Below are 26,011 nucleotides of genomic sequence, written 5' to 3'. Positions count from 1 at the left end.
TAATGAGCAGAGTTAAAAAAAAAAAAGGATACCTATTTTCTCATTTTAAAACACGGATAATGTTTTAAAAAACATGCGGCACAGGGCAAGCCCCTGCCAGAGCTCAGCCTACACCATCGGAGAACGCATGCCTTGCTCTGGGGATGGTGTGGTCCTATAACTCCAATCAAAACTCGAGATTCTGCCAACAAATGCTGAAGCGGCCGCAGCAACCACCCCATGAAGCGGCGAGCATGCTAACTTACCAAGAACACGAACACTCACCAGCACACATGCAACTTCTCTGGCACTAAAATAACATTAACACAGAAACTAGGAAAAGGGGATTTATTGATTAAAGAAAACTCATCTGTGAACTCCTCTACTTAAATTAGTACGTTTGACGTTAACACTTTGAATTGAAACATGCCTTCTTTCAAATAACAACTGGACTCTCCAAGCAATGCCTACAGGTCACTTCAAGGAGCATTTCAAGAGCCCAAAATGAACTGTGGAGGGTGGCGACCCCCGGTTTGTAAACACTGTCAGAGGCTGGACAGCAGCCTTGCACACTGCTGTCACCGACGTCTTGAAGCAGTAAGATCAAAGCAGGAGAACAGCAGGGGGCCTGACCGTCAGGGCCGGGCTCTAAGGGCGGGGTCCCCCCGGCCTGGCCCTTCTCCTCTCCCCAGCCCAGCGGAACAAGGGGTCTTCACGCTCTTCCCACGACTTGGCTGAGAAGGAAGAAGAAGAAGCCTCCGTTGGAACCCGCCCCAGCCCTCCTGGGACAGGCTGCTGGAGCAGCAGAGCAGGGCGCCAGCAACGCCTACGCGCGATTGAGGGTCTGGAAGATCCTGGAGATCTGCAGCATGACGGGCCCCGTCTCTGGGTCATTCATCCACTGGGTGCTGCTCAGCGGGTTTTCAAGCATGTCTTCAAACGCTGTGGGGAAAAAGAGCAAAGCTGACTGAGTGGTGGCTCCCATGGCAAACACAAACAGGCACCCTGCAGGGACTTTCCTTTTCAACAGCTTCTTCATAAAAATGGTCACGCAGAAGTCCCTCTACACGACCACCCAACAATAACGTCTGATCTGCTTATGAAATCAGCAGATCTGAAATCAGAAGGTAGTGTCTTCATTTCTGGCGGGGTGGCATGGCTGTGTGTGTGCACCCATTCTGGAAAGCGATTTGGCAACAGCTATCAGGAATCTTAAAAATAGTCACAGTCTCTGACTCAGTAATTCCACTTCCAATCCTCCCTGACAAAATAATCAGATGCATAAAAGACTTACATATAAAGACACTGTTGCAAATTTAATGTCTAATTGGAAAAATCAAAACGTTCAATATTAAGCAGTGACCTCTAAAAAAACTAGCCCAGGGGGCCGGCCCCGTGGCTTAGCAGTTAAGTGCGTGCGCTCTGCTACTGGCGGCCCGGGTTCAGATCCTGGGCACGCACTGAGGCACTGCTTCTCCGGCCATGCTGAGGCAGTGTCCCACATACAGCAACTAGAAGGATATGCAACTTTGACATACAGCTATCTACTGGGGCTTTGGGGAAAAAAAAAAGGAGGAGGATTGGCAATAGATGTTAGCTCAGAGCTGGTCTTCCTTAGCAAAAAAAAAGAGGAGGATTAGCATGGATGTTAGCTCAGGGCTGATCTTCCTCACACATACATAAAAAAAACTAGCCCATTAAAAACGTAACTGAGCAGTTCTTCAAAATGAAAACTTTGACTTTCTGAACAGTTTTACACAATTGTTTCCCCAGAATACAGAGATACCTCCTAGCAGAAGGCTCTACGATCCAAACGCCGGCTGACTTGATGCAGGGCACGCTAACCACCAACCCCAGACACGCGGCCACGAGCACCCCAGGGGGCACGGTTTACACTAGACTTCGTCATGGCAGCACATGCTCAATCATCTCAGTGAAAGTGGCCCCCGTTTTCAGGCTTCACATTCCTTAGGTTCATTACTCAAGGAGTTCACAGCTACTCAGGGACCCATGCTGACGACCTGACAACCCTCCCAGCTCTTAAGCCATCACCACGGTCCTCCCGATTAAAACCCTCTGAAAACTAGATTACAATGTCAGAAAGGGAACCCAGAAAGACAACTGAGCACACAGGACAACGGAAAACAAAGTGCAGCAGCATCACAGACTTAGTGACTGTTCCAGAAGGGCTGTTCCAGAAATGTGCTGGGAGCCCACGTCCGCTTCCTCCAGCAAACAGCAAAATAAGTTCCAGAAGGAGAAAAGAGCTGAATAAAAGATGAGAAGAGCAGTTAAACGTGAAAAATACACAGATGAATATTTATCTAACGAAGGACTTTCTTCTGCATGTCTTAGCTTGTGAATTAAAAAAACGAGCCATACAAATGAAATGGCAAATAAAAAGTTTGCAACACGTGGGGCCGGCCCTGTGGCATACTGGTTAAGTTCGGTGCACTCTGCTTCAGCGGTCCAGGTTCTCAGGTTTGGTTCCTGGGCGCAGACCTACACCACTCTTTGGCCATGCTGTAGCGGTGACTCACATACCAAGTGCAGAAGGACTGGCACGGATGTTGGCTCAGGGAGAATCTTCCTCACCAAAAAAAAATAAATAGGGTCGGCCTGGTGGCTTAGTGGTTAAAGTGCACGCGCTCCGCTACTGGCGGCCCGGGTTCGGATCCCGGGCATGCACCGACTCACCGCTTGTCCGGCCGTGCTGAGGCCGCGTCCCACATACAGCAACTAGAAGGATGTGCAACTATGACATACAACTATCTACTGGGGCTTTGGGGAAGAAAAAAAGGAGGAGGACTGGCAATAGATGTTAGCTCAGAGCCGGTCTTCCTTAGCAAAAAGAGGAGGATTAGCACGGATGTTAGCTCAGGGCTGATCTTCCTCACAAAATAAATAAATAAATAAATAAATAAATAAAGTTTGCGACATGAGACAAAGGGTAGATACTCTTAACACATAAAGAGCTATTAGCAAACCTCTGAATTAGCACCACCACTGACACACAGACAGACACGCACAGGCAAGAGGACAAGAAGAGATGCAGGTGGCCCGCAGGAGAGTCCTCGACGTCACTGATGACAGGGGACCACGGGCGGAAGTCACCAGGTCTGTGCGTGGAGCAGCTAGGGGAGCGCACAGCAGCCGTTCACTGGGATGGAGGCACCGTCAGCGGTGACACACGAGAGCAGGCCGCCGAGACGCTTATCGTCAAGAGTCTAACACACCCCGTACTCTTTGGCTTGCTCATTTGACTCCAGCTACTCATCCTTAGGAAATACAAGCTGCACCCAAAGCAGCAGGCACAAAGCTGGTTACCGCAGGAGGAGGTCCAAAAGCAACGAAATGAAAACCAATTCAAGTGACCAGAAACAGAGGAAGAGTGCTGTTAAATAATCTGCAGCCTATCTATAGAATCAAATACCTGCACCCATGGAAAGCTCTTGTTGTTACAACAGTAAGCACAAGAGAAGACACATCAAGTGTGACGTGAAAAAACTGGACTGCAGTGTGGCTGCATCGCCACACAGACCCTCAGGAGGAAACCCACCAATGGGGGGATCAGAGGTGACTTCTGCTTGCTGCGTCATTCTTTTCTGCATTTTCCAAATTTCCTATGCAAATATTTTACTTCATCTAAAACAGTAAGGGTCATTTAAAACAATCCCATCAGAAATGTCTGAATGCGAGCCGGAGAGACGTGTAACTGCAGAGGCCCCGCAGGGCCCTTGACTCAGCGCACACGGGTCAGTCTCTGGGGTGATTCTCCACTGCAGGGAGGCCGGGTACCAGGGCCGAGCGGGGCAGGGCCGAGGTCCTGCGGGGCAGAACTCGGGACGGCGACAGCCAGGTGCCCTGGGCCCCGAGTGTGAAGGGCCTGCTGTGCTGCAGGCGCTGGTGCCCCTGCCAAGTGCACACCGGGTAGTGGTCACCCTGAGTAGTTGGTTTCAGAAATGCAAGAAGGGCTCAACCTCAGCAAAGGCAAAGCCACAAAATCATCTCCACAGATGAGGAAAAGGCATCCAGTAAAAGTGACCGCCTTTCACAACAAAAAACTCTTAGCATCTAAACTGGAGGAAAAACGGAACTTTCTTTTTTTGTGTGTGAGGAAGACTGGCCCTGTGTTAACATCTGCCAATCCTCCTCTTTTTGCTGAGGAAGACTGGCCCTGGGCTAACATCCACGCCCATCTTCCTCCACTTTATATGGGACGCCACCACAGCGTGGCTTGACCAGCGGTGCCTCGGTGTGCGCCCGGGATCCGAACCACTGAACCCCGGGCCGCCGCAGTGGAGTGCGCGCACTTAACCGCTTGCGCCACGGGGCCAGCCCCAAAAAAGGGAACTTTCTTAATCTGACCAAATATATCTTCAAAAATTAAAAAAAAAAAAAAAAAAACCCTGCAGCAAATCGCAATCTCAATGGTAAAGTATCAAAGAAAACCCTATGGAAGCGTCTGTGCACGGCCCCGAGGCAGCAAGCATTAGTCTCCTGGGGTCCACAGGTAGCAGGAGAGGGGCTGCACTTTCAGAGTGGAGGGACTGATAAGCACCTGGCACAAAGGACAGAAATAAACTCCCAGTGAGACACGTCATCCAAGCTTAGAATTTGGTACAAAGAGAAAAGTTCTCCACCTGACACCACACACCCACTTCCAGACTCAACAAGAAAGGCGAAACTTTAAAATCTCTGGAAAAAATAAAGGTGAATGTCTTTCTGACCTTGGGATTAAGGGTTTTCTTTTAGGGATGCATGTCATAAATGAAAGACACATTCAACCACATTAAAATACAGGACTTGTGTTCATCAAAGTGAGTCAATAAAGAAGCCAAAAACTGAAAAATGACATTCGTGATACAAACAACTGATAAAGGATCAGTGGGCGGCACATGTGAAGAACCTTCTCAATGAATAAGAAAAAACCAAGCCACTAGAGAAAGAGGTCAGAAGATGAGCAGAGGCCTTTCAGAGCAGAGGCCGAGGGCCTATGAGAGGCCGAAACTTCTGGAAGCAGCTTGGCCTTAAAGATCAGGGAGATGGTGAGCACGCAGAAGCACCTGTGCCTGTAGGGGGCAGTGTCCACCTGACGTGCTGGTGCCGCTGCTCCTGGGGGGAAGGGGCCTGAGCGCTGCTGGGGAACAGGTGCACCCCTGCTGGAAAACAGGCTCAACACGCACACGCCGGGGCCCCTGCACGCCCGGCCCTAAGCACCCGGCCTGGACACACTCCTGCGTGCACCAGGACGGCACGGGCACACCCAGAGCGGCGCAGCACCAAGGAACAACGCGGCACTGTCAGGCGGCAGAGCAGAGACCAGCCGTGGTGCGGTCACTCAGCAAGGTCCTTACAGTTCACCATCCACTCACGCGGAGGCAGGAGCCAGTGACAGGGCGTTGGGGGACACGTGCACGTGCGGCTACACCCCCAGGGACAGCACAAACATGACAGACACTCGGGTCTGGTCTCTGGAGGGAGGAGCACAGGAGCAGCAGGGAGGGTGCCCAGAGGCTCCAGGGGCCTGGAATGCGCTAGGCTATTTTTAATACTGCTTTAAGCTGAATGATAGGGACACGGTTATTAGTTTTATTATTATTCTTTAAAGTTACAAAACATATATACACTTTAGTGTGTCTATTATATTTCACAGTCAAAACAAACACCAAAGAAGTCTCCTACAGCTAGCAAGAGCAAAAATCATCAACCCCTTCTCCTCACACAGTCCTAACCTGCTGGCTGCTGTCCACACTCTCCTGGACCTGGATAATCCACTCTAACTGGTTTTTCAAAGCTCGTGTGGAGTCACCCGCATAGGAGGCTGTCATACCACAAGCAGAACCTGATTCAGGCTGGCCCATGACTCAGGCAGGAGCTGCCCTGGAGGAAGTTGACGTGCACAGAGGGAGAGCTACGAGGCACGCCGACGGCAACGTCACTCAGTAATATCTGGCGTTACGGGCTCGGCCCACCTGAGTAAGTGTAAAGAAGGCACGTACCTAGCAACGTTTTAGGGTTGGTCAGGCCCAGCTGCACAACTGGGTTATCCAGGATGGCTTGAAAGAGAGGACTGTTGGGGTCGATGCCCTTGTCCAGCTCCTCGGGAGAGGGCTTCCGGTCTCCCAGCAGCCACTCGCACTGCGAACGCAAGAGCAGCAAGTGGCTGTTAGTTCCTTCCAGACCCGCCATCCAAGTGGGGCACTGAGGCCGAGCGCTCCCGGTCAGCCCCAGGCTGCGCTAACTTAAGGGACCTAACACCTAAACACACCCGCTGGACTTGGGTCTGTGCATGTTAGGACAGGCCGGCAGAGGGTGAGAAGTGCCGGCCTGCTTTCTAGCAGGTCCTGGCACTTCGGTGATTCAGTTTAATGGCAGCGACTTCTCGGCTCACGGAACGGGGGCCCGCAGGACCACCCTGAGTGCTGGCAGAACTAGGGAATGCACACGAGACCAGAGCTCTGCTCCGGGAAGTAACCCCAGGCACGACTGAGCTCCTACCAGCTACCCAGTGAGTCCGGAAAAGCCTGGCACACGGACGCCCGTGTCTGTCTCGTTCGTGCGAGCCATCGACCCTACCGTCCCCAAGTGGACGGTGCTGTCGGCCCACCAAGCCCCTCCCCAGGCAGCTCTCAGCCTGCAGCTGGCATGTGTTCACAGAACACGAATCAATCTTAGGATTAGCTGAACAAAGTAAACAAATTACACTCACCCACGGAATATGTAGTTTTTCAGAAAGGCAAAACCCAGAATTTTCTCAGTATTTAAAGAATTTTATACCATTTGAACCATCTACCCTACTGCTTCACTTTGAAATGGAAATAACTGGCTGCACGGGGCAGGAAGCAGACACACAGAGGGTTCCCCACACCCGTCCCAGCACCGAGGCGAGAGCCAGGACAGGGACGGATACTCACGGCGGCATTCTGCTGGTTGTTGTTCACTCTGAGGGCGTCGATCACCTCCTTCTCGTCGAATCCCATCTCCATCAGGGAAATGACGGCCTAAAGGAGAAGCCCACAGACCATTTACTGCCGCTCGCTGACAGCACAGCAGCAAACCCAAGGAGCCAGGCCCTCCTGTGGAGTTAAGCCGCGTTTCATCAACAGCATCTTACCAGAGGGCAACTTAAAATAATACCACAGGATTTTCTATTTCAAGTTCTGCATCCTTACAGCTTTACTGAACACTTCTTGGCTTTTTTTTTTTTTTTTTTTTTTGCTGAGGAAGAGTCACCCTGAGCTAACATCTGTTGCCAATCTTCCTCTTTTTTGTACACCGGTCGCCACCACAGCATGGCTGCCAACGAGTGGTGTAGGTCCACACATGGGAACTGAACCAGGGCTGCCAAAGCAGAGCTTTGGGCTGGTCCCTCACTTCTTGGTTTTATGGACAACAGAGGGACTAAAGCCAGGGAGGTGGAAGGCCAGCCTGCACTTGGCGAGACCAGGCAGCATCAGGGTTGCAGGCGGCCATGTCCAGGAGCCGCAGACCAGAGCTGAGAGGCTCACTCACCAAGAGGCTGGGGTAGGCCAAACTCACTGCAGCTGAACTCTAACCAAAGCGGAGACAAAGATATCACAGTAATTTGTGAACAAAGGGGATTTTTTTAGGGCCAACCCCAGTTGCCTAGTGGTTAAGTTCGACGTGCTCCACTTCAGTGGCCCAGGTTCGGTTCCCGGGCATGGACCTACACCACTCGTCTATCAGTGGCCATGCTGTGACAGTGGCTCACATACAAAATAGAGGAAGACTGGCAACAGACGTTAGCTCAGGGAAAATCTTCCTCAGCGAAAAAAAAGGGGGGATTTTCTTCAGATTTTATCTTTCAAACAATGAAACTAAAATTAATTTTTTTTTAAATTTTATTTATTTATTTTTCCCCCAAAGCCCCAGTAGACAGTTGTATGTCACAGTTGCACATCCTTCCAGTTGCTGCATGTGGGACGCGGCCCCAGCACGGCCAGAGAAGCGGTGCGTCAGTGCGCGCCCGGGATCTGAACCTGGGCCGCCAGCAGCAGAGCGCGTGCACTTAACCGCTAAGCCACGGGGCCGGCCCTAAAATTAATTTTAAACATCTTATATTTAATAAAATTTAAGCTAATTCCTGGAGGGAATAATGACCCAATGTTCAATGTTTTTTGGAGGGGATGTACGTTTTCAGGACAAAGATCATATAATAAGACAATACATCCTTTATTCTTGACTTGTATTGTACAATCTTTAAAAGGGTCAATTTTGCAAAAAAGATGTTTCATCAAATTTTCAAGGGCTGCTCCTAATTCTTTTTTTTATTTTTGCTGAGGAAGATTCGCCCTGAGCTAACATCTGTGCCAATCTTCCTCTATTTTTCTGTATGTGGGACACTGCCATAGCGTGGCTGGTGAGTGAAGTAGGTTTGCACCTGGAATCCAAACCCTTGAACCTGGGCCACCAAAACGGAGCACAAGGAACTTTAACTACTTAGCCACAGGGCTGGGCCCCTCCTCTTAATTCTTTGAAGGTCAAATCACACTCTTTTGAAGTCCCTAATGTCTTCTTTCTTTCCAAGGTCTCCACCATTGTTAACTGATCTAATCCTGCCAGGCCCTTGGGTGTCAGTGCTGCACGGCAACTGGCACAGTTCCCCAAGCACCCTCTGATTTCACGAGACACCACACCTCTGCGGGATGTCCACTGTCAAAGTGCCATCAGCCTGGACTGGACTGTCAGATGTTTCAAAGAGAACCCAAGAGAAAGGAAGGCAGCTGGGGTGGTAATCAGGAAAGATGCTTAACTGGAGCCCAACTGTCCAGTGCATTACAGGTCAGTACTGTCTACCTACACCCTATTCCATCCGTGTTCCCAGGCCACGGCCTAACTTGGGGACCCACCAATGAATGCTGGGAGAACCACCCACCGTGCAATAGTTTGATCCCAGAGCCATATAAAACTGCCCAGAATCTACTGCTAAGTTCAAGGGTAGGATGGCCTTTTCTGTTATTTTCAATAAAAACTCTCTTCTCTCCTCATTTCTATCTTGGCTGAGGAAATGATACCCCAGTTCTTCCAAGCGGTGATGCCTGGGGACACTCCCCCTGCCCTTCTTCCCAGCCTCTGAGGAAAGACCTTCTCACAGGCAGCTCTACAAGAGGTCGGGCTCTGCTGGCTCTGCACACTGCACATTCCTCATCCCTCCACAGATGGGAAGGGAGGGAGAGGCGAGGGGAGAGGGGGCAGCAAAAAGTCCGTTTGAGTCTCAAGTCCAAGCCTTGCTCTCCAAACCAGTCTTCTCAGGAACTAAGCTAACATTTCAGTCCTCATGGGACTATTCTCCTCACTGGCACAGGATCAAAAGGGAGGAGGGCTGATGCCCTGGCCCCAGAGCCTGGACAACCTTTTTTTTTTTATTATTATTATTTTATTTATTTATTCATTCATTCATTCATTCATTCATTTATTTGGAAAATCAGCCCTGAGCTAACATCCATGGTAATCCTCCTCTTTTTGCTGAGGAAGACCGGCTCTGAGCTAACATCTATTGCCAATCCTCCTCCTTTTTTTTTTCCCCCAAAGCCCCAGTAGATAGTTGTATGTCATAGTTGCACGTCTTTATAGTTGCTGTATGGGGGACACGGCCTCATCATGGTCGGAGAAGCAGTGCGTCAGTGCACACCCGGGATCCGAACCCGGGCCGCCAGCAGTGGAGCGCGTGCACTTAACCGCTAAGCCACGGGGCTGGCCCCTCGACAACCTTTTATAACCACTGTTATAAGAGAAGACATCTATGGGACATTTCTGCCACAAAGAGCTAAAAGGGCAATAGACACAAATCTTGGGAAATCAAGGACATTAAGACTGTTACCAATGGCACCTGAACAGAAAGGGTTCAGAGGCAACAAAAACCATGAACTAACCAGTGGCAGACGGGACCACACAGGACCCCATAACGGAGCACGGGCCTGATGGGACCACTCACGACCCCATAAGGGAGTAGGGGCCTGACGGGACCACTCAGGACCCCATAAGGGAGCAGGGGCCTGACGGGACCACTGAGGACCCCATAAGGGAGCAGGGGTCTGACGGCAGAGCACAGGGGACCCACCCAGAGTTCCAGTACCACACATGGATTTGGCTCCCTGGGAGACTAAGATAATGAGACACACTTCCTTCTAAACCCAGAAACACTGGACTAAAATAAAACAAATATTTTTAAATGCATAGCTGAACCCCGAAGAAAGTTACATCCCCAAGTGACAAAACAAGGCGGCATAGCAAACCAGCCCAATAAGAGGGTGTGCCCTGGGAGGGGTGGGAGGCATTATCAGGGCCTGGGGGATGGGGACTAATGTCCACACACTGACAGGACGTGGACCTTGGGTCCATACGAGGTGGGGAGCTGGAGCTTAAAGCCAGGACCCTGAAAAGGTCTGCACCCCCAGAGAGAAGAGGAGCTGGGAAAAAGCACTGCCCCTGCACAGCAGAGATCAAACCCGGAGCCACAGGGCTACACTACGTGCGTGGCCAGGAGCCCTGCCTGGATGGGTAATATGAAGACCGGCCCCTGGCTGGAGGTCCCGCTCAACCCCGCAGAAGAAAGCTCAGGATCACCCCAGGTGGGCATCCCACAACCCAGCTACACAAGGTCCCCAGAGAACACAAGGCACAGGTGAGCCCACGATGGAACGTCACACCTGAGAAAACCGTGCAACATCACACCTGAGAAAACCGTGCCACAAGCTGAAGGGGGACACGGAAAATCCGAGCCCTAACGCCTGAGCTAACAGATCTATTATCTGAAAGGAAACGTAGCACACTTAAAATGATGAAAAACGTCCAAGAAGAAATTACAACCCTAATAAAAGAACAGAGCATTGAAGAAAGAATAGGGAGATGCAAAAGCATGAAAAACGAGCTGACAGAGAGGTACCCATACGAGTGCACACTACTGTCAGCTGGCCGAGCACAGCGAGACTCCCCACACCTCAGTCCTGAAATCCCACAGACGCCACGGCTACAGGACGGTCAGCAGCCTGACTGCCCCCGCAGATTCCCAAGGCAATCCCACACAGCGCATGGCCCTCTAGGCTCCGGGCAGCGCCCCACCCAAGCCCACGGCTCAAGGACAGTTGTATACCAACAGGAACCTAATGTGAGTTTTTCAGGAGACAATAGGCATGTCAACTCACCATTCACGGGAAACACAGCCGCCTGGATTCAAGTGAGGATAACTTACGACTGAACTTGGGAACTCAAGTCTGGCCCCAGGCCTGTCTATACACTCCCCCCAGCTTTCCTCTCCAGGCAGGGCCGGCTCAGTTCATGGCAGCGGTGGGGCTCTAGCTCCCTCGTACAGTGTGGCCTCAAGAGGAGAAAGGGCAACCCCACCTGCCTGGACCCAGGTCCAATAACATACCCGAGCGTCAGCCCGAAACTCTCTTTTCCTCCGGATCCTCTTGAAGATCTCCGTTAGCTCATCTCTGGGCTCCTCGTCTCCCGAGCTAGTCCCGGCAGCAGCCTCGGAGGCGGCCTCGGCCCCCGCCACTCCTGGCGAGGCTTGGCCTGGAAGAGGTGTGTCTATGGTTGGGTCCTCCGCATGCTCAATTAACCACTCCATGGCTTGAGGTACTGACATGCTGAAAGGTAACGAGAGACTCTTTCCAACCTCCCAGGCCAATTAATGAGGGCCTTTACTCCCTGTACACCCAGGGCAAGTCTCTCCGATTCTAATGACTTCTCTAGCATTAGCTGGTGACCCCTCGTCATGACAGTCTTAATACGGGTGGGTCTGAAGCTCTGGCTCTTGCCCCAAACTACCCCAACACCCTGACCAGAACACAGAAACTCACTGGCTAAGCAAAGGGAACCAAACCCATGAGGTACACACGAGAGCTCAGGTCCAAAGCAAAAAAGAACAGAGCCCACTAACTATCCTTTGGTTTGCAGATCATTTATTTTAGATCTGAACGCAGAGGCAAGTGTTAAAACAAGAATCTGCAGAAGACCACTGAAGGCGACACCGCATGCACCCTGGGGTCATCAGTGTCCCTGCTACGAAGAGCCTTCAATCTCAGTTCCTGTAAAACAACAGGCCAGTGAGGGTTTGTTTACAGAACAATCACTACGTGTCAGTTCCCAGGAAGACTGAATCGATTTCAAACTGTCTTGAAATATTTTGAGATGCCCAATCAAGTTATTTCCAGGACATGCGCTTAAGGCACCTCTTTAAAAACTTACACGTTAGAAACGATTCAATCAAGAGTTTGGGGTGGAAAGATGTCCTCCACGGGGAGCCCCATAAGACCCAGCCCCACAGCGTCTGCGCAAGGGAAGGCGGCCCCGGACGTACTGGTTCAGCCGAAGGGCCTTCACGGCTCTGTTCTCGGGAAAGCCCATCTCGGTGAGTTGCCGCAGAGCTGCTTCATCCACTTGCTCATCCTCGTCTTCATCCAGCATGGCTGCAGGTGAGAGATGGCGGCCTGTGAGGGCTCCAGGCAGGGCCCGGCCCATGGGAGGGGTGCGTCCCTGGGCCCCCCTGGAGCTCAAGCGCCTCATCTGAGCACCAAACACTTGTGACAATTCTCTTAAACCTCAGAAAACCTGAGCTACAACCGTCAGCTCTCACACATATGAACAAGGAATAAGGGTATAAGCAGTTCACCGACCCCATGACAACTGAAAGCAGAAATACAACGAATTCTGAACTTCTCCAGGCTCCCGCTGAGGGCCATGGGGGCAGTGAGCTGCAGGAGGGAGCTGACGCCTTCTCTGAGGCAGGGTGACCAGCGGGGCTGAATGCAGGTCGTGCAATCTACCTGGGGCTCACTCGTACCATTTGCCTTCTTAAACAATTCGACAGCGTCAGGGTTCAGCGCCAGCAACTTTTGTGCCACCTCAATGAGAGACACCAAGATTTTCCGGAGTTCTGTCTGGAACTGCAGTAACACACAAAAAAAGGATCTCATTTCTCCCAGTGCCCAACAAATCCCCTTGGATCTGTAACTACACTCCCCTGTCCTAAAACTCCAGATCTGTGAGTCAAAACCACACTGCTTTTCATTCAAGAATGTCAAGATCAGCTGAGGAAGAAGAGGGGTGAGATGAGAAGAGAAACACTGCATCTCAGGAGGGCCTGGGCAGAGGTGGGAAGGAGAGAGGCTCTCATTGCCACAGGTGCGCTGTGCACACGGCCTCACGGCTAGTGACACAGAGAGGAAAACATCTGGGGACATCACTCAGCCCTTCAGCCAATGAGGAAAGTGTCCAGCCCACTAGTTACTAAGTAAGCTAAGAGCCCTTCCTTGGCGTCGCTGAAGAAAAAGCAGACTGATTTGGTGGGCTCCCCAGACATGGGTCTCAAACTCCCACCTGGCTGAAAGAGTGGCAGGAACCTCATCTGCTGCAGCCAGTTCACCTCAACAGAAAGGAGAGGCTGCTGGGAAGGCGTCAGACACCCCCACAGACTGGCGCCCAGTACAAGGGATGAGACTGGGGGTCAGCTGTCCCCTCCCGCCCACAACAAGCCTCAGACCTCCTGTGAGAGGCACCACAGCAGGGCAAACACTACACAGGCCGGGAGAGACAGGCGTGCCAGAGTTCTACGCCCTGGTCAATACGGAACTCTCTGGAAGAGACCCTGAGAGTGGCCTGTGGCTAAAATAAGCCAGGGCTGGGGCAGTGCTGTCCAATTAGATGGGCATCAAGCAAGCAGAGGCTGCCCTTCTCTCCCAGCCTGTGCAGCACGGGCACCGAGTCCTGGGCTGGCTCACCAGGGCATGGAAACACTCTGCTCTTTTACCTTTGAACTTCCCAATCCAAAGTCACTAAGAGTCCACATTTCTAGCTAAACGTTTTTGCCAAACTCAGGGCCAAGCTCTAACATTTTACCAATAGCATCTACCTTTCAGTCCTGCCTTCAGATGTCTTTTTAAACTTTTTATTTCAAAATAATGTTGGTTTGTGGGAAAGCTGCACATAGGACCCAGGGGCCTGCACCCCTCTCTCAGCTCCCCAGGTGCTCTTCAGGAACTTCTCAGGGCCCAATGCAGCCTCGACGACCATGCCCACGGCCCTGCAGCCGAGCACTCACGTCTCTCATGTTGGTCTGGACCACGGCCCGGTCCATATTGTAGGAGGGCAGGTTGGCAGTTGCTCGGAATATAGCATCTCTGTCTGGGGCTTTCTGGTCTTGCTTCTTCTGCACAGGAAAGTAATGAGAAAGTCAGAAATGAATATAAGAGCAATAAAAGGCAGGATTATGTACGATGAGTAAACAGAACTCTATCCAGGGAAAGAATCCATTTCCTCCAGGAACTGGAGCGGGACACTCCTCGACGAGCTGGGAGGGTTCTGTACACGTCCTCCCTCAGGGACGGAAGACTGGATGTGATGCTCAGGACACACTCTCTGCCTGCCGTAAGTAGAGCATGGCAGTGCACAACAGGAGAACCCAGATATCAAATGGGACTGCTGCTGGGCGGGGCGAGGCTGACCTCAGGGGAACCACACGGGCCGCCTGCTAAGCCCAGCTGGAAACACGCACTCACCTTTTGCTCCTTCTGGAACCTGCCCGACACGACAGTAAAGGAAAAAACTTGGTAGAACTTCCAAGAACAAGAACGATGGCGGAGGAAACAAAACCGGGAAAGACGGCAACGCACTCTTAGAGACAGAAAACAGACAGGGGTCAGCAGAGCCACGAGTGCGAAGGCCAGGAGCGTGCGGAGCAGACACCTGAGCAGAAGCCGGGCCAGGCCACTCTGCAGCCCCTGGGAGGGGAGGCGTCAGCGGTACCGGGTCGGGAGTGAGTTGTAGGCACCAACAGTGGGGCTCCACCACCCTGCTCAGCCAGCAACCACATGGAGAAAGCAAAATCGAGAAGCCACGAGCCAGGGACCCGGGCTCAGCAAAGGGAAAGAGGACTATCCTAACCCTCAACAACGAGACCCAGCCAAGGGGCGGGAGGGGTCCTACAATGAAGCCACCAGCGGGCACAAACCCCCGGGCACAGAGCATGGCCAGTGAGCATCCTGGTGCCTCTGACAGGGACGGACAGCCAAGAAGCACCAGGAATGTGAGGAAAGCCTCCCCCAGAGACCAAAATAAAACTGGGAGAAATAAAGAAGCAAGAGGGAAAGAGACAAGGCAGGGAGAGAAGAGCACTTAAAAACCAGAACACACAGTTACACAACACTCAGAGACAGACAACAGGATGCTACAGAAGACCATCTGAGAACAAGGATCCAAATGGGAAACTTAAAAATATTACAGCCAGATGAAAAAGGCCATAGAATGGCCAGAAGACAAAGTCAAGGGAATCTCTCAGAAAGCAGGTCCTCGTCCAACGAACGGGAGTGCCAGATAGAGAAAAGAGAAAACGAGGGGAGGAAATTGTCCAAGAACAATCCAGAAAAACTTCCAGAACTAAAATCCATGACTCTCCAGATTGGCACTGTGAAGGGAAGACCGGCACCAAAGCAAACCACCGAATTCCGAACTCTAAAGGGCGTCAAGGGACCCTGAACGATCCCAGGTGGAGGGAAGAGGAAACGGACCACGGACAGGGAAACGGGAACGAGCCAACCTTGGAAAAACCCTGGAGATGGGGACAATGCCTTCATCCTGCATGGCACACAGCTGGCACTCACTCCCAGCCACTGAATGCTGCAAAGTGGGGCCTCCAGATTCACGTCCCCTCCCAGGTGCTGGAGGAAGTCAGGCTCCCCAAACCAAGGGGACAAGTCAAGAGCAAGACACTCCATTCTGCAGGAGGCAGAAGGCAGAGGTGCCCCGAGATCCTGCCCGCAGCAGTCATCCTGCACAATCCCTGGGCCATGAGCAGGATGGACTCCACTGTGGGGTGAGGGCCTGGTCACATGGTACAGCCAACTTTAAGAAAAGGACATGACTCTTGGTAGGCCTGACCCAATCAGGCCAGCCCTTGAAAAGGATGGGCCTCTTTCTGGCTAGACACTCAAAGCAAGAGGGATTCAACACAGGAGAAACTCTGTTGCTGGCGCTGCAGATGTGGTGGCCCCCAGGAGCAGCCAGCAAGAAAACAGGCCCCCCACCCTTCAACTGCAGGAATGGGGTTCTGGACCCTGAGAGAGCCCGAAGCAGATCCCTCCCCAGAGCCTCCAGAGGGAACGCAGACCTTGATTCCAAATCCAAGACCCTGGGCGCAGGACCCAGCTGAGCCCACCCACACTGCGGCTACAGACCTGTGGGCCTAGTGCTGTTTACAGCTGGTAAGTCTGTGGCAACAGGAAACGCACACAGACTGAGAAGATTTAGAATGTTCTGCCATGGGAGATGGGCGGGGACGCCCAGGCTGCGCAACAGGCCTGAAGGCAACGGATGCAGAAGGACATGCCCTGAGGAGCTGGAGGGATGTCTCCAGGAAAGTGGGAACTGGCAGATGCCTCTTACACGTGACCCTGCTTTCAGAGGGGTTTATCAGTTCTGGTGAAGAAATCGAAAAAATCAGCAATAAGCCAATCAAAAACAAACAAAACGATGAGGTAATTACTGACTCCAGGAAAAACAAAGTTGTGGGCCAGCCCCGTGGCTTAGTGGTTAGGTGCGTGCGCTCCGCTGCTGGCGGCCCGGATTCAGATCCCGGGTGTGCACCGATGCACCGCTTCTCCGGCCATGCTGAGGCCACGTCCCACATACAGCAACTAGAAGGATGTGCAGCTATGACATACAACTACGTACTGGGGCTTTGGGGGGGCAATAAATAAAATTAAAAAAAAAAAATACAATGGTTAAAAAAAATGGAAAAAATTAAAAAAAAAAAAACAAAGTTGTATAAAACAAGGATAGATAATCTTAGTACACTCTGCTCACAGCCAAAAGCAACACATATGTGATACTACTAACGGAAACTGAACTCTTCTTCAGCCAACATCACAATCTAACAGTCATGGGAGGGGAGAGGGAGGGAAGGCTGGGGGGAGCGGCTATACACAGATCATTAACAAGCCAGAAGAGTCTGAAATGGATACTCCAAGAAATAACAATATGCATGTTGTTTAGAAATCAGAAAGAATTACCGAAGAAACAGGTAAAAGAGTTACGCAAGGCTGCCTTTATGGTGTACTACTCAGGCAGGATAGGAGGCTGATTTTTTTTGTGTGTGTGTGTGAGGAAGACCAGCCCTGAGCTAACGTCCATGCCAATCCTCCTCTTTTTTTTTTTTTTGCTGAGGAAGACTGGCCCTGAGCTAACATCTATTGCCAATCCTCCTCTTTTCCCCTTTTTCTCCCCAAAGCCCCAGTAAATAGTTGTATGTCATAGTTACACATCCTTCTAGTTGCTGCACGTGGGACGCCGCCTCAGCATCGCCTGACAAGCAGTGCGTCGGTGCGCGCCTGGGATCCGAACCCGGGCCGCCAGCAGCGGAGCACGCGCATCCAACCGCTAAGCCACGGGGCTGGCCCCAGGAGGCTGATTTTTATTAAAAGATTTGTAGCAGTATTTGGCTTTTAAAATACATGTGTTACTTTCACTTAAAAAGTAATAATATTTCACAAAAACAGGCATTAACATCTTATAATGTTTCATTTTGCACATACGTGCAGACAAAAGGTGAGCAGCGGAGCCAGCAAGGCCCACGTGGCACCCTGCAAGGCACCCTGCAAGTTTCAGGAGCTGTGGTGGTGGAGGGAACCCGCATTTATATAACTGTAACTTGAGAGCTGCGACCCACCCGCCCGCAGTTCTCAGAAGTGGCCTGACTTGGGCACAGGCGGAGGGAGGCAGGCCCAGGTCTGGCTGCTAGAGATTGGGTGAGCGGCGCGCCTGTGTGTGTGTCCGCGCTGTGGCGAGGTGCAGCTGCAGATAAGATGGCAACGAAGCCTAAAGGCACTCCTCCCTCACCACTTGTCCAAGAAGATACCCTAAAATAGCTCGTTCCGCCATCAGGCCCATGGCCCAGGCCCAGGATTTGGCCTGCTTTCTCTCGGGCAGATACTCTCCCTAGCATTTCAAAGCATGGGCAGGAAACTCTACCCTCTTGACATAAGTAGAGAAAAAACTGTGACATTAATGTGGCTGCCCCTTTATGACAGCAGCACTGCTCTGCACCTGGGTGCAAGCCTGGGACCTAGTGTAAGGGCAGAAAGAGGCCACTTACAGACAACCCTCCACGGTGAGGTGAGCTTTCTGAAGACCCGCTTCCGGGCAGCCACTACACAAACAACAAACTGCACGGTTTCCCTAAGGCACCTGCATCAGCGGGAAGACGCAGACAAACGCAAACTCTGGGGGACACCCAACTCTGTCCGAAAGAGCCAGACAGGACAGGCAGCCGGGCTCCCTGGGAATCAGTGAAGCCGACACTCCAGGCGAGGGGCGCACTGTGCCGTCATCCCTCTGCACTCATATTCCTGGTCTTGTGGGGTGGTCTTTAGCGACCTCTGACCTCATTCTGTCAGGACTTGCTTGAGGAGAGGAGGGACGGCAGCTCAGGAGTTAAGCCCCACCTTGAGATGGTGCTGCACTTGCCTCTCCAGCCCGAAAGGCTCGGGGCCAGGTTCCCGGACGCATGACCAGCAGCCAGGAAAGGCGGGGGTGAACGGTCTTAGCCACGACAGAACACCCCTAGACACCTCGTCTCCTGTAACTATGGGACCGTGCTGGGTCTGCGAACCAGCAGACAGACGCTTCTTTTTAACAGTCTTAAATATGGGAGACTTTTACTAACAAAGATCTCCAACGCCAAACTTTGAAACCTACCTTTTCTTCTGCTGAGACATCAGCCATCTTAGGAAGTGGAGAGGGAGCACGTTTTTTTATCAACAACAAGACATCTAGAAAAAAAAAGTATGTCTATCAAGCTGGTTACCATTTCACATCCATAAAATGGCATAAAAGGAGCTACATGACCAAAGGGCAGCGAGGCAGGGGTGCCCTCGGGTGCCTCCTACCCCAGCTGCCCCCTTCTCTCAGTCCTCATGCCTGTATGCCCCTGCTCACACACAGGCTCCCGGGCCTGCAAGGACCCAGCTGTGGGTCACCAGAGGTGACTGGTGGCCCAGGAGGCACACACAGCCCAGCCCTGACAACTGTGCAAATGTTCTCATTTCAACGTTCTCACTTCTGAAAGTCTGTGAGGTCAGAGAGTTCGGTCTTCACCGGCAGAGCTGAAGCCCTGGGGTGTGGTCATACCACCGTCCACAATGCCGGTCAGCTCCCACCTTGTTCTGGGCTCGACCCTCACACTCAACGGAGGTCTGTACACACTACTTCCAATATTTTTGAAGTATTGTTTAAGGGAATCCCAGAATTAAAATCATCCTTTGAATGACATATAGAAAACTCAGGTTTTCTCCCCAAGCCCCTCCAGACACAAAACTCTGAGGGACTAAACGGATGTGCGGATTCTACGACCACCTTCTAGCACACCCAGGACCCCCACCACAACTAAACTTCCCAGCCCAACACCAAACCTGCAGCAGCTCGGAGACCTTGGTTTTGCTCTGAAACAAAACTAAAAATCTAGTTCACATTTGGTTTCTCAGATGGATGCTATTTGTTCAACTTCGGTTTCTGCTGTTTTCCACAAATATTCCATAATGCACACTTTGCTTTTTTTTTTTTTTTGTGAGGAAGATCAGCCCTGAGCTAACATCCATGCCAATCCTCCTCTTTTTGCTGAGAAAGACCGGCTCTGAGCTAACATCTATTGCCAATCCTCCTCGTTTTTTTTCCCCCCAAAGCCCCAAGATAGTTGTATGTCATAGTTGCAGATCCTTCTAGTTGCTGTATGTGGGACGCGGCCTCAGCATGGCCGGAGAAGCGGTGCGTCGGTGCCCGCCCGGGATCCGAACCCGGCCGCCAGTAGCGGAGCACGCGCACTTAACCACTAAGCCACGGGGCCGGCCCACACACTTTGCTTTAATAAAGGAAAACAAAACCATGTCAGCTGACCCGCTTTTTCTGCTCAGATCCAGCCCACAACACAGACGTCCACGATGAGGCACCTCCGCCTCTGGGGCCCCTGCCCTGCACTGCCCCCACCGCTGCCCGGAGGCCCCTTACCTTTGTCTTGGATGCACTCCTCCAAGATGGTCTTGGTGTCACTCAGCACCCTCTCGGATGCAGCATGGATTAATTTGTGATGGGTCACACTCTTGGGGTCTTCTAAGCTCCCGTGAGTACACTAGAGGAAAAACCATTTATTTCAAAACAAGAAATAAACGAATGGTAATACTAATAATACAAAACCTGACACCCCCAGCCCACCAGGAATTTACTGGTTTTTCTTAGTAGCTAAGAAATTAAGGAATAGATGAAATCAAAGAATTCCTATCAATGGCAGAAGCCAAGTGAAATGTCACAACACGAATCCCGGAGGGGAGCAACTGTCCCCCAACCCACTAAGCACTCCTGAAACAGGGTCATGGCTCTGACATAAAACACCCTGCTGAAGTCAGTAACAACCTGAATGGCTTCCTTAGTCTGGAAAGGTCTGGCGAGTAATTTTTTTTTTTAATAATTTTTTTATTTATTTTCCCCCCAAAGCTCCCGTAGATAGTTGTATGTCATAGCTGCACATCCTTCTAGTTGCTGTATATGGGACGCGGCCTCAGCACGGCCGGAGAAGCGGTGCGTTGGTGCGCACCAGGGATCCGAACCCGGGCTGTCAGCAGCGGAGCACGCGCACTTAACCGCTAAGCCACAGGCCGGTCCTGGCGAGTAATTTAAAAATGAAAAGAGCAGGCCCGCTGTTTCCTAAAAATCCAAAGATCTAGGTGTGATCTGCGCACTTGTTTTTCTTTTTTCCACAGACACACGAAAGGAAGCCAAGAGACAGCAAAGAGAGAAGGCTCGGCCACAGAGACCGACAGGGACCTGGTCCTTTAAACGCCCACGAAGCCCCGAGAAGACATGACTGGCCTCAGCTCGGCCCCCAGCCCACCAAGCAACAGCCACAGAGACCCCAAAGCCAGCTCCAGACGCCCCAGGCGGGGCCCCTCCTGGGAGCTCGAGGGCGACCGAATGGCACACAGTTTTGTCTCACTGACCCGGGCCCTGGAAACCCGAGACCATAGCGGGGCGCACTGCGTCTTCAGCCACGCATGTAAGGCACGCGAGGCAGCGAGGAGGGACAGGACTGAACCAGCAGTGCGCCCCCCACGCACACTCCTCAAGGCTGCTCTCCCCCACCCGAGGGGCACCCACCTCAACAGCTACTGACGTCCCCCTCTAGAAGGGAGCCCGAGCCCCCGTCACCGGATGACGGGGTGCTGCCTTCCTTTGCTTGGACATGGCTTTCTGATCGCCAAGCAGCTTACCATTCTGTGAAGAGCCAGCAAACACTGATGCCTGGGTGGGGAGATTCAGGGGGCACACTGTGCCTGCGCGTTCATGGGCCGAGCATGCTCACCTGCCCTCACCAACTGCACAACGTCACCCTTCTGTCCGCTTCGGCACCCGTGCCCTATACAACCCTACGCACACGTCACACCAGACAACAGCGCCCACCTAATCAACTGCGGCCCCTCCCCCGGAGCCAGAACCTGGGGTGAGGGGAGTGGGGTGTCACCTGAACACCTTGGACAGGATCCACAGACGCTTCAACTCAGAAGGGAGAGGTAACTGTCTCCTTGCTCCTGTTCACTTCCAAGGCTAGACGTGGAATTAACTGAGGGTCAGGGAAGCAGCAGCAGGGCAGACGGCTCACTGGGTGCTCTCTGAACACCTGTGCCCTGGCTCAGCCCGTGGGTGGGAGCACCGGCCAGGCTGGAGGGAGCCATGGCAGCATTCGGGATGTGCCCACCTCAAGGCTCCAGTGCCAGCGTCCTCATGGCCTTCCTCCCTCTCCAGCAGCTCGGCAGGCCCCAGTGGAAGCTTTCTCACCACCTCCCTCTGCCACGGAGGCTCCAAGACACCCAGCACGCACACTGCTTACCAGAAGAAAAAAATCTAAGCACCTGCTTCACCTCGCAACACCTGCATTTTAAGAGTAAGTAGGGGCCGGCCCCGTGGCTTAGCGGTTAAGTGCGTGCTCCACTACTGGCGGCCTGGGTTCAGATCCCAGGCGCGCACCAATGCACCGCTTCTCTGGCCATGCTGAGGCCACGTCCCACATACAGCAACTAGAAGGATGTGCAGCTATGACATACAACTATCTACTGGGGCTTTGGGGAGAAAAAGGGAAAAAAAAAGGAGGAAGACTGGCAATAGATGTTAGCTCAGGGCTGGTCTTCCTCAGCAAAAAAGAGGAGGATTGGCATGGGTGTTAGCTCAGGGCTGATCTTCCTCACAAAAAAATAAAAATTAAAAAAATAAAATAGGGCCAGCCCCGTGGCTTAGCGGTTAAGTGCTCGCGCTCCGCTGCTGGCGGCCTGGGTTCGGATCCTGGGTGCGCACCGACGCACCGCTTCTCCGGCCATGCTGAGGCCGCGTCCCACATACAACAACTAGAAGGATGTACAGCTATGACATACAACTATCTACTGGGGCTTTGGGGGAAAAAATAAATAAATAAATAAAATTATAAAAAAAATAAATAAATAAAATAAAATAAAAAAGAGTAAGTAGAATTTGCAGAGGAGGCCAGCCCTGTGGTCTAGTGGGTAAGTTCGGCATGCTCCACTTCAGTGGCCTGGGTTCAGTTCCCGGGTGCAGACCTATACCACTCGGCAGCCATGCTGTGGCAGCAGCTCATATACAAAACGAGAAGATTGGCAGAGATGTTAGCTCAGAGTGATTCTTCCTCAGCAAAAAAAAAAAGGGTAACTAGAATTTTTGGCGATCTAACACTGAAAACAGGAAAAAAGGATCATGAAGGCTTTGGGGGCCGTCAGCCATGCCCACAAACCTGGCAAGGCTAGTGGGGCAAAGGTGGAATTCAGCCAATATAAGATTCACTTTTACCATTTAGGACAGAACAGAGAACACTCCCCCATTTGCCTTGAATTCAACACTGGCTCTGCTCCCAGAAATACTGGGAATGCTTCTTCTAATTCTAAAATTTGCAGGCTAGTTGATTTGACAAGTTCAGAATATAGTCTATGAAACACGATTTTCCAAAACAATCCTCATACGGTTCCTGAAAACACCGAACTCATCGCAGCGCATCAAGAGCATGCCAGGAGCAAGACAAAAGCATGAGTCACCCCTGCTAAGCGCAAGGGCTTCACGTGTCTCTCTGTACTCAGCAGAAGCGTCTGAGCACGCTAGGGTGTGGCAGCAACAAGCCCGACAAGGCCCAGCTGCAGGAGCAGGGAGCCTCTGACAGCGACTGCGCCTGCTTCTTCCCCAGAGGAGCGCAGAAGTGGCTCCTCTTACACCAGGTGGAAGCTGTCATTTGAAGATTCGCCTTTACGTGATCTAAGAATGTTAAGTCACACCAGCAGGTATCATGTTCCCTACTGGCAATTTCACGAACACTTACCATACAGAAAACACCCCACCACGTTACAGATGTAACTTTCTTAAACTCATTAATCTCCTCTTACACAGATGGTTCACTCTGCCCGTTCCCCACTCCCCGACTGTGGGGCAAGAAGCCCACAGTGTCCCCTCAAGGTAGAGGGGAAAGAGAAAGGAAAAAAACGACACCAGCTTAGCACACACCAGGGGGACCTGGGGAGGAGGAGCAGGAGCTGACATCCGCCTGCCCCCTGCCTGCAGCAGGGCCTGGTTTCCAGGGGGACATTCGAGCACACAACTCGAGAATTCTCTTTCCTAACTAATGCAGTCTGACGGCTCAAGAGGCAGCGCTCTGCCTACAGAACGGGATGGGCCTGGAGGTGAGAATACTTTCTGATGGCTCTCAAGTCCTGTAATTCATGTTGTCTCTTTGGGTGTGAAACTCCCCTACTGATTGGATCCTCCACACCTGGAGGGACTGCAGAGTGGAATGAAATCTCAATTTAAAGTAGGATAATGCCCAGAAAAAATCCCAAACAATACATCTCAATACCGACTGGAATAATAAATATCGGGAACATAATAATCAGCATCATATCAAAATAGGCTGCCTAATGAACCCCAAGTGCTCCTGAAATTCATTAGCAAGCATCTGTGGATCAAACAGTTCTCATTTCCTGTTTCTCTTCATAAAATAATATTATGGCAGTTATGTAAATCCGTACCATTAGTGAGTTACTCAAAATGCCACACCAATTTACCCACTGACTTCTCCCTGCCTGCCTCAGCAGGTGACAGGCCACGTCCACGCAATTCTGGATCAGCAATCTGCTTCCATTTGTTCAATTAACCCACACGTGAGTTCTGGCGCTGGATGTGTGGATACAAACCCAGCCCTCGGGGAGCTCCCGTCCTGGGTGGGGGAGGACACAGCATCTCAGGGAGGCTTTTAAAAAACATACAAGACTAGACAAGCAGCAGTGCCTGGCTCTCAGTCTAGATGTCCATGGAGCCCCTGCCTCCTACCTCAGCGCTGTACTGAGGGTTATCTAGACAGCGAAACCACACCAACCAGGTCAGAAGATAAACAAAAGGCTGCCAAAACATACCTGCCCCTCCAGTGAGTGAGCCCAGAGCCCCCTCCTCCTCGATGTGTATCACTGAGGCCAAGACAGCACCGTTATTCACATCCAGCTCTCACAACCAGAACGCTCTCTGGCCTGCCCCAGACAGTTACAGAACTCCCCAGAACCACACTCACGGGAGTGACTCAAAAATATTTGTAGGTAGTTATTATAACTGGAAGTTTATCCTGGGAGATGACGCTTAGCTTTATTTTAACAAAACATCTTATCACAAATACAGATATCCAACTTATCACAATAAATATATAACTTAACGGACTGAAAGACCGCAGCCTCCTGTAACCCAAATTCTACATCACACCAAGTATAGAGTTTCCTTAGGCAGCCAGAGTCAGACACACAGAAGCCTTAGCCCGCCTTACAGAGTCGAGAAGTTTACCGAGAGGAAACCAAGAACTAGTTCCAAAAATCAACGACCTAAGAAACTAACTCGATGAGGAGTATTTCACGTGAATAAACTTTAAACGGCGGCTCTCTCAGGAGGAGCCCCTCTCCCGGACCTCCCCCCCGAATCAACCTCCAGGCCGCGGGAAGCAGGGGCGCGGGGACACTGTGTTAGGGGATTCCAGCTCGGAGGCGGGGGGCCAGAGCCCGTCCCGGCGCCCACGCCGGCCAACCGGAGACAGCTCGGAAGCCGGCTCCGCAGGGAAGGGAAGGGATCTCCCTCCTCGGGCATTCACTCCCAGCTCTGGGGGCCTGCTGAAAAACCCAGACCCTCACCCCGACAGCCGGTACGCACAAGCGCGGGTGCAGGAGGAAGCCCGGCTCCCAGCGGCGGCCTCGCCTCCCGGAGCCTCAGTTTCCCGATCCGCCCTCCCCCGCGGGCGGCTGTGGAAGGTGAAGGAGAGGATGGAGTGCAGAGTGCTCGGCCGGGTCGGGCGCGGGAAGCAGCGTCCAGGAGCGCCGGGTGCGGAGTGGGGGGAGGAGGCAGAGGCGCTGCCCGGCCCCGGCGCGGGGACGGAGGGACGGAGGGGCCGACGGAGGGGCCGGGGCGCGGCCGGCCTTACGTGCTTGAGGCAGCGCTCCTTGAGCTGCTCCACCGTGCTGTCCTCGGTCGCCTCCTCCAGCCACTCGGCGCCGTCGGACGCGCAGATGTGCAGCCGCAGCACCTTGCCCGTGAAGATCTTCTCCTCCTGCACGAACATCGCGCCGCCGCCGCCGCCGCCGCCGCCCGGGCCTGCGCCCGCCGCCCGGGCCCTGAAGGTCACCGGGGCAGGCGGGCGGGGCGGGGGCGGGGCCAGGCCGCCCGCGCGCTCCCTCGCTGGCCGCCGCCGCCCCGCCCCGGCCCCGTTGGCCGGCCGCCCGTCACTCGCCGCGGCCTGAGCGGTCGCCTCGCTCCGCCGCCGAGCCGCCGGGGGCGCGCTGTCGCCGCCGCGCCGGAAGTGCTTCACAGGGCGCGCCCGGGGCATGCCGGGAGATGTGGTTCCTCCGCGGCCGCCTGGCTCCCGTCGCGGCGCAGAAAGTGCGTCACAGGGCGCGCCCGGAGCGTGCCGGGAGATGTGGTTCCTCCGTGGGCACCTCGCTCC

General features: G+C 52.6%; 1 protein-coding gene across 1 annotated transcript; it reads right to left on the bottom strand.

Annotated features, from left to right (window-relative positions):
* Nucleotides 1-312: 312 nt before the first annotated feature.
* On the bottom strand, nucleotides 313-25,759 carry UBAC1 (UBA domain containing 1). The gene is made up of 10 exons (XM_058524506.1): nucleotides 25,493-25,759; nucleotides 20,002-20,122; nucleotides 18,697-18,770; nucleotides 14,048-14,155; nucleotides 12,791-12,893; nucleotides 12,308-12,416; nucleotides 11,375-11,594; nucleotides 6,897-6,983; nucleotides 5,982-6,120; nucleotides 313-921 (listed from the first exon to the last, which is right to left on the bottom strand). The coding sequence occupies exons 1-10, from the start codon at nucleotides 25,628-25,630 to the stop codon at nucleotides 806-808; spliced, it is 1,215 nt and encodes a 404-aa protein (XP_058380489.1). The 5' UTR covers nucleotides 25,631-25,759; the 3' UTR covers nucleotides 313-805.
* Between the last annotated feature and the right edge of the window lie 252 nt (nucleotides 25,760-26,011).

Source organism: Diceros bicornis, chromosome 28 (genome assembly GCF_020826845.1).
Source record: "Diceros bicornis minor isolate mBicDic1 chromosome 28, mDicBic1.mat.cur, whole genome shotgun sequence".
Lineage (NCBI taxonomy): Eukaryota > Metazoa > Chordata > Mammalia > Perissodactyla > Rhinocerotidae > Diceros > Diceros bicornis.
The sequence above is the reverse complement of the archived record's forward strand: the minus strand, read 5'-3'. Positions and strand labels throughout refer to the sequence as shown.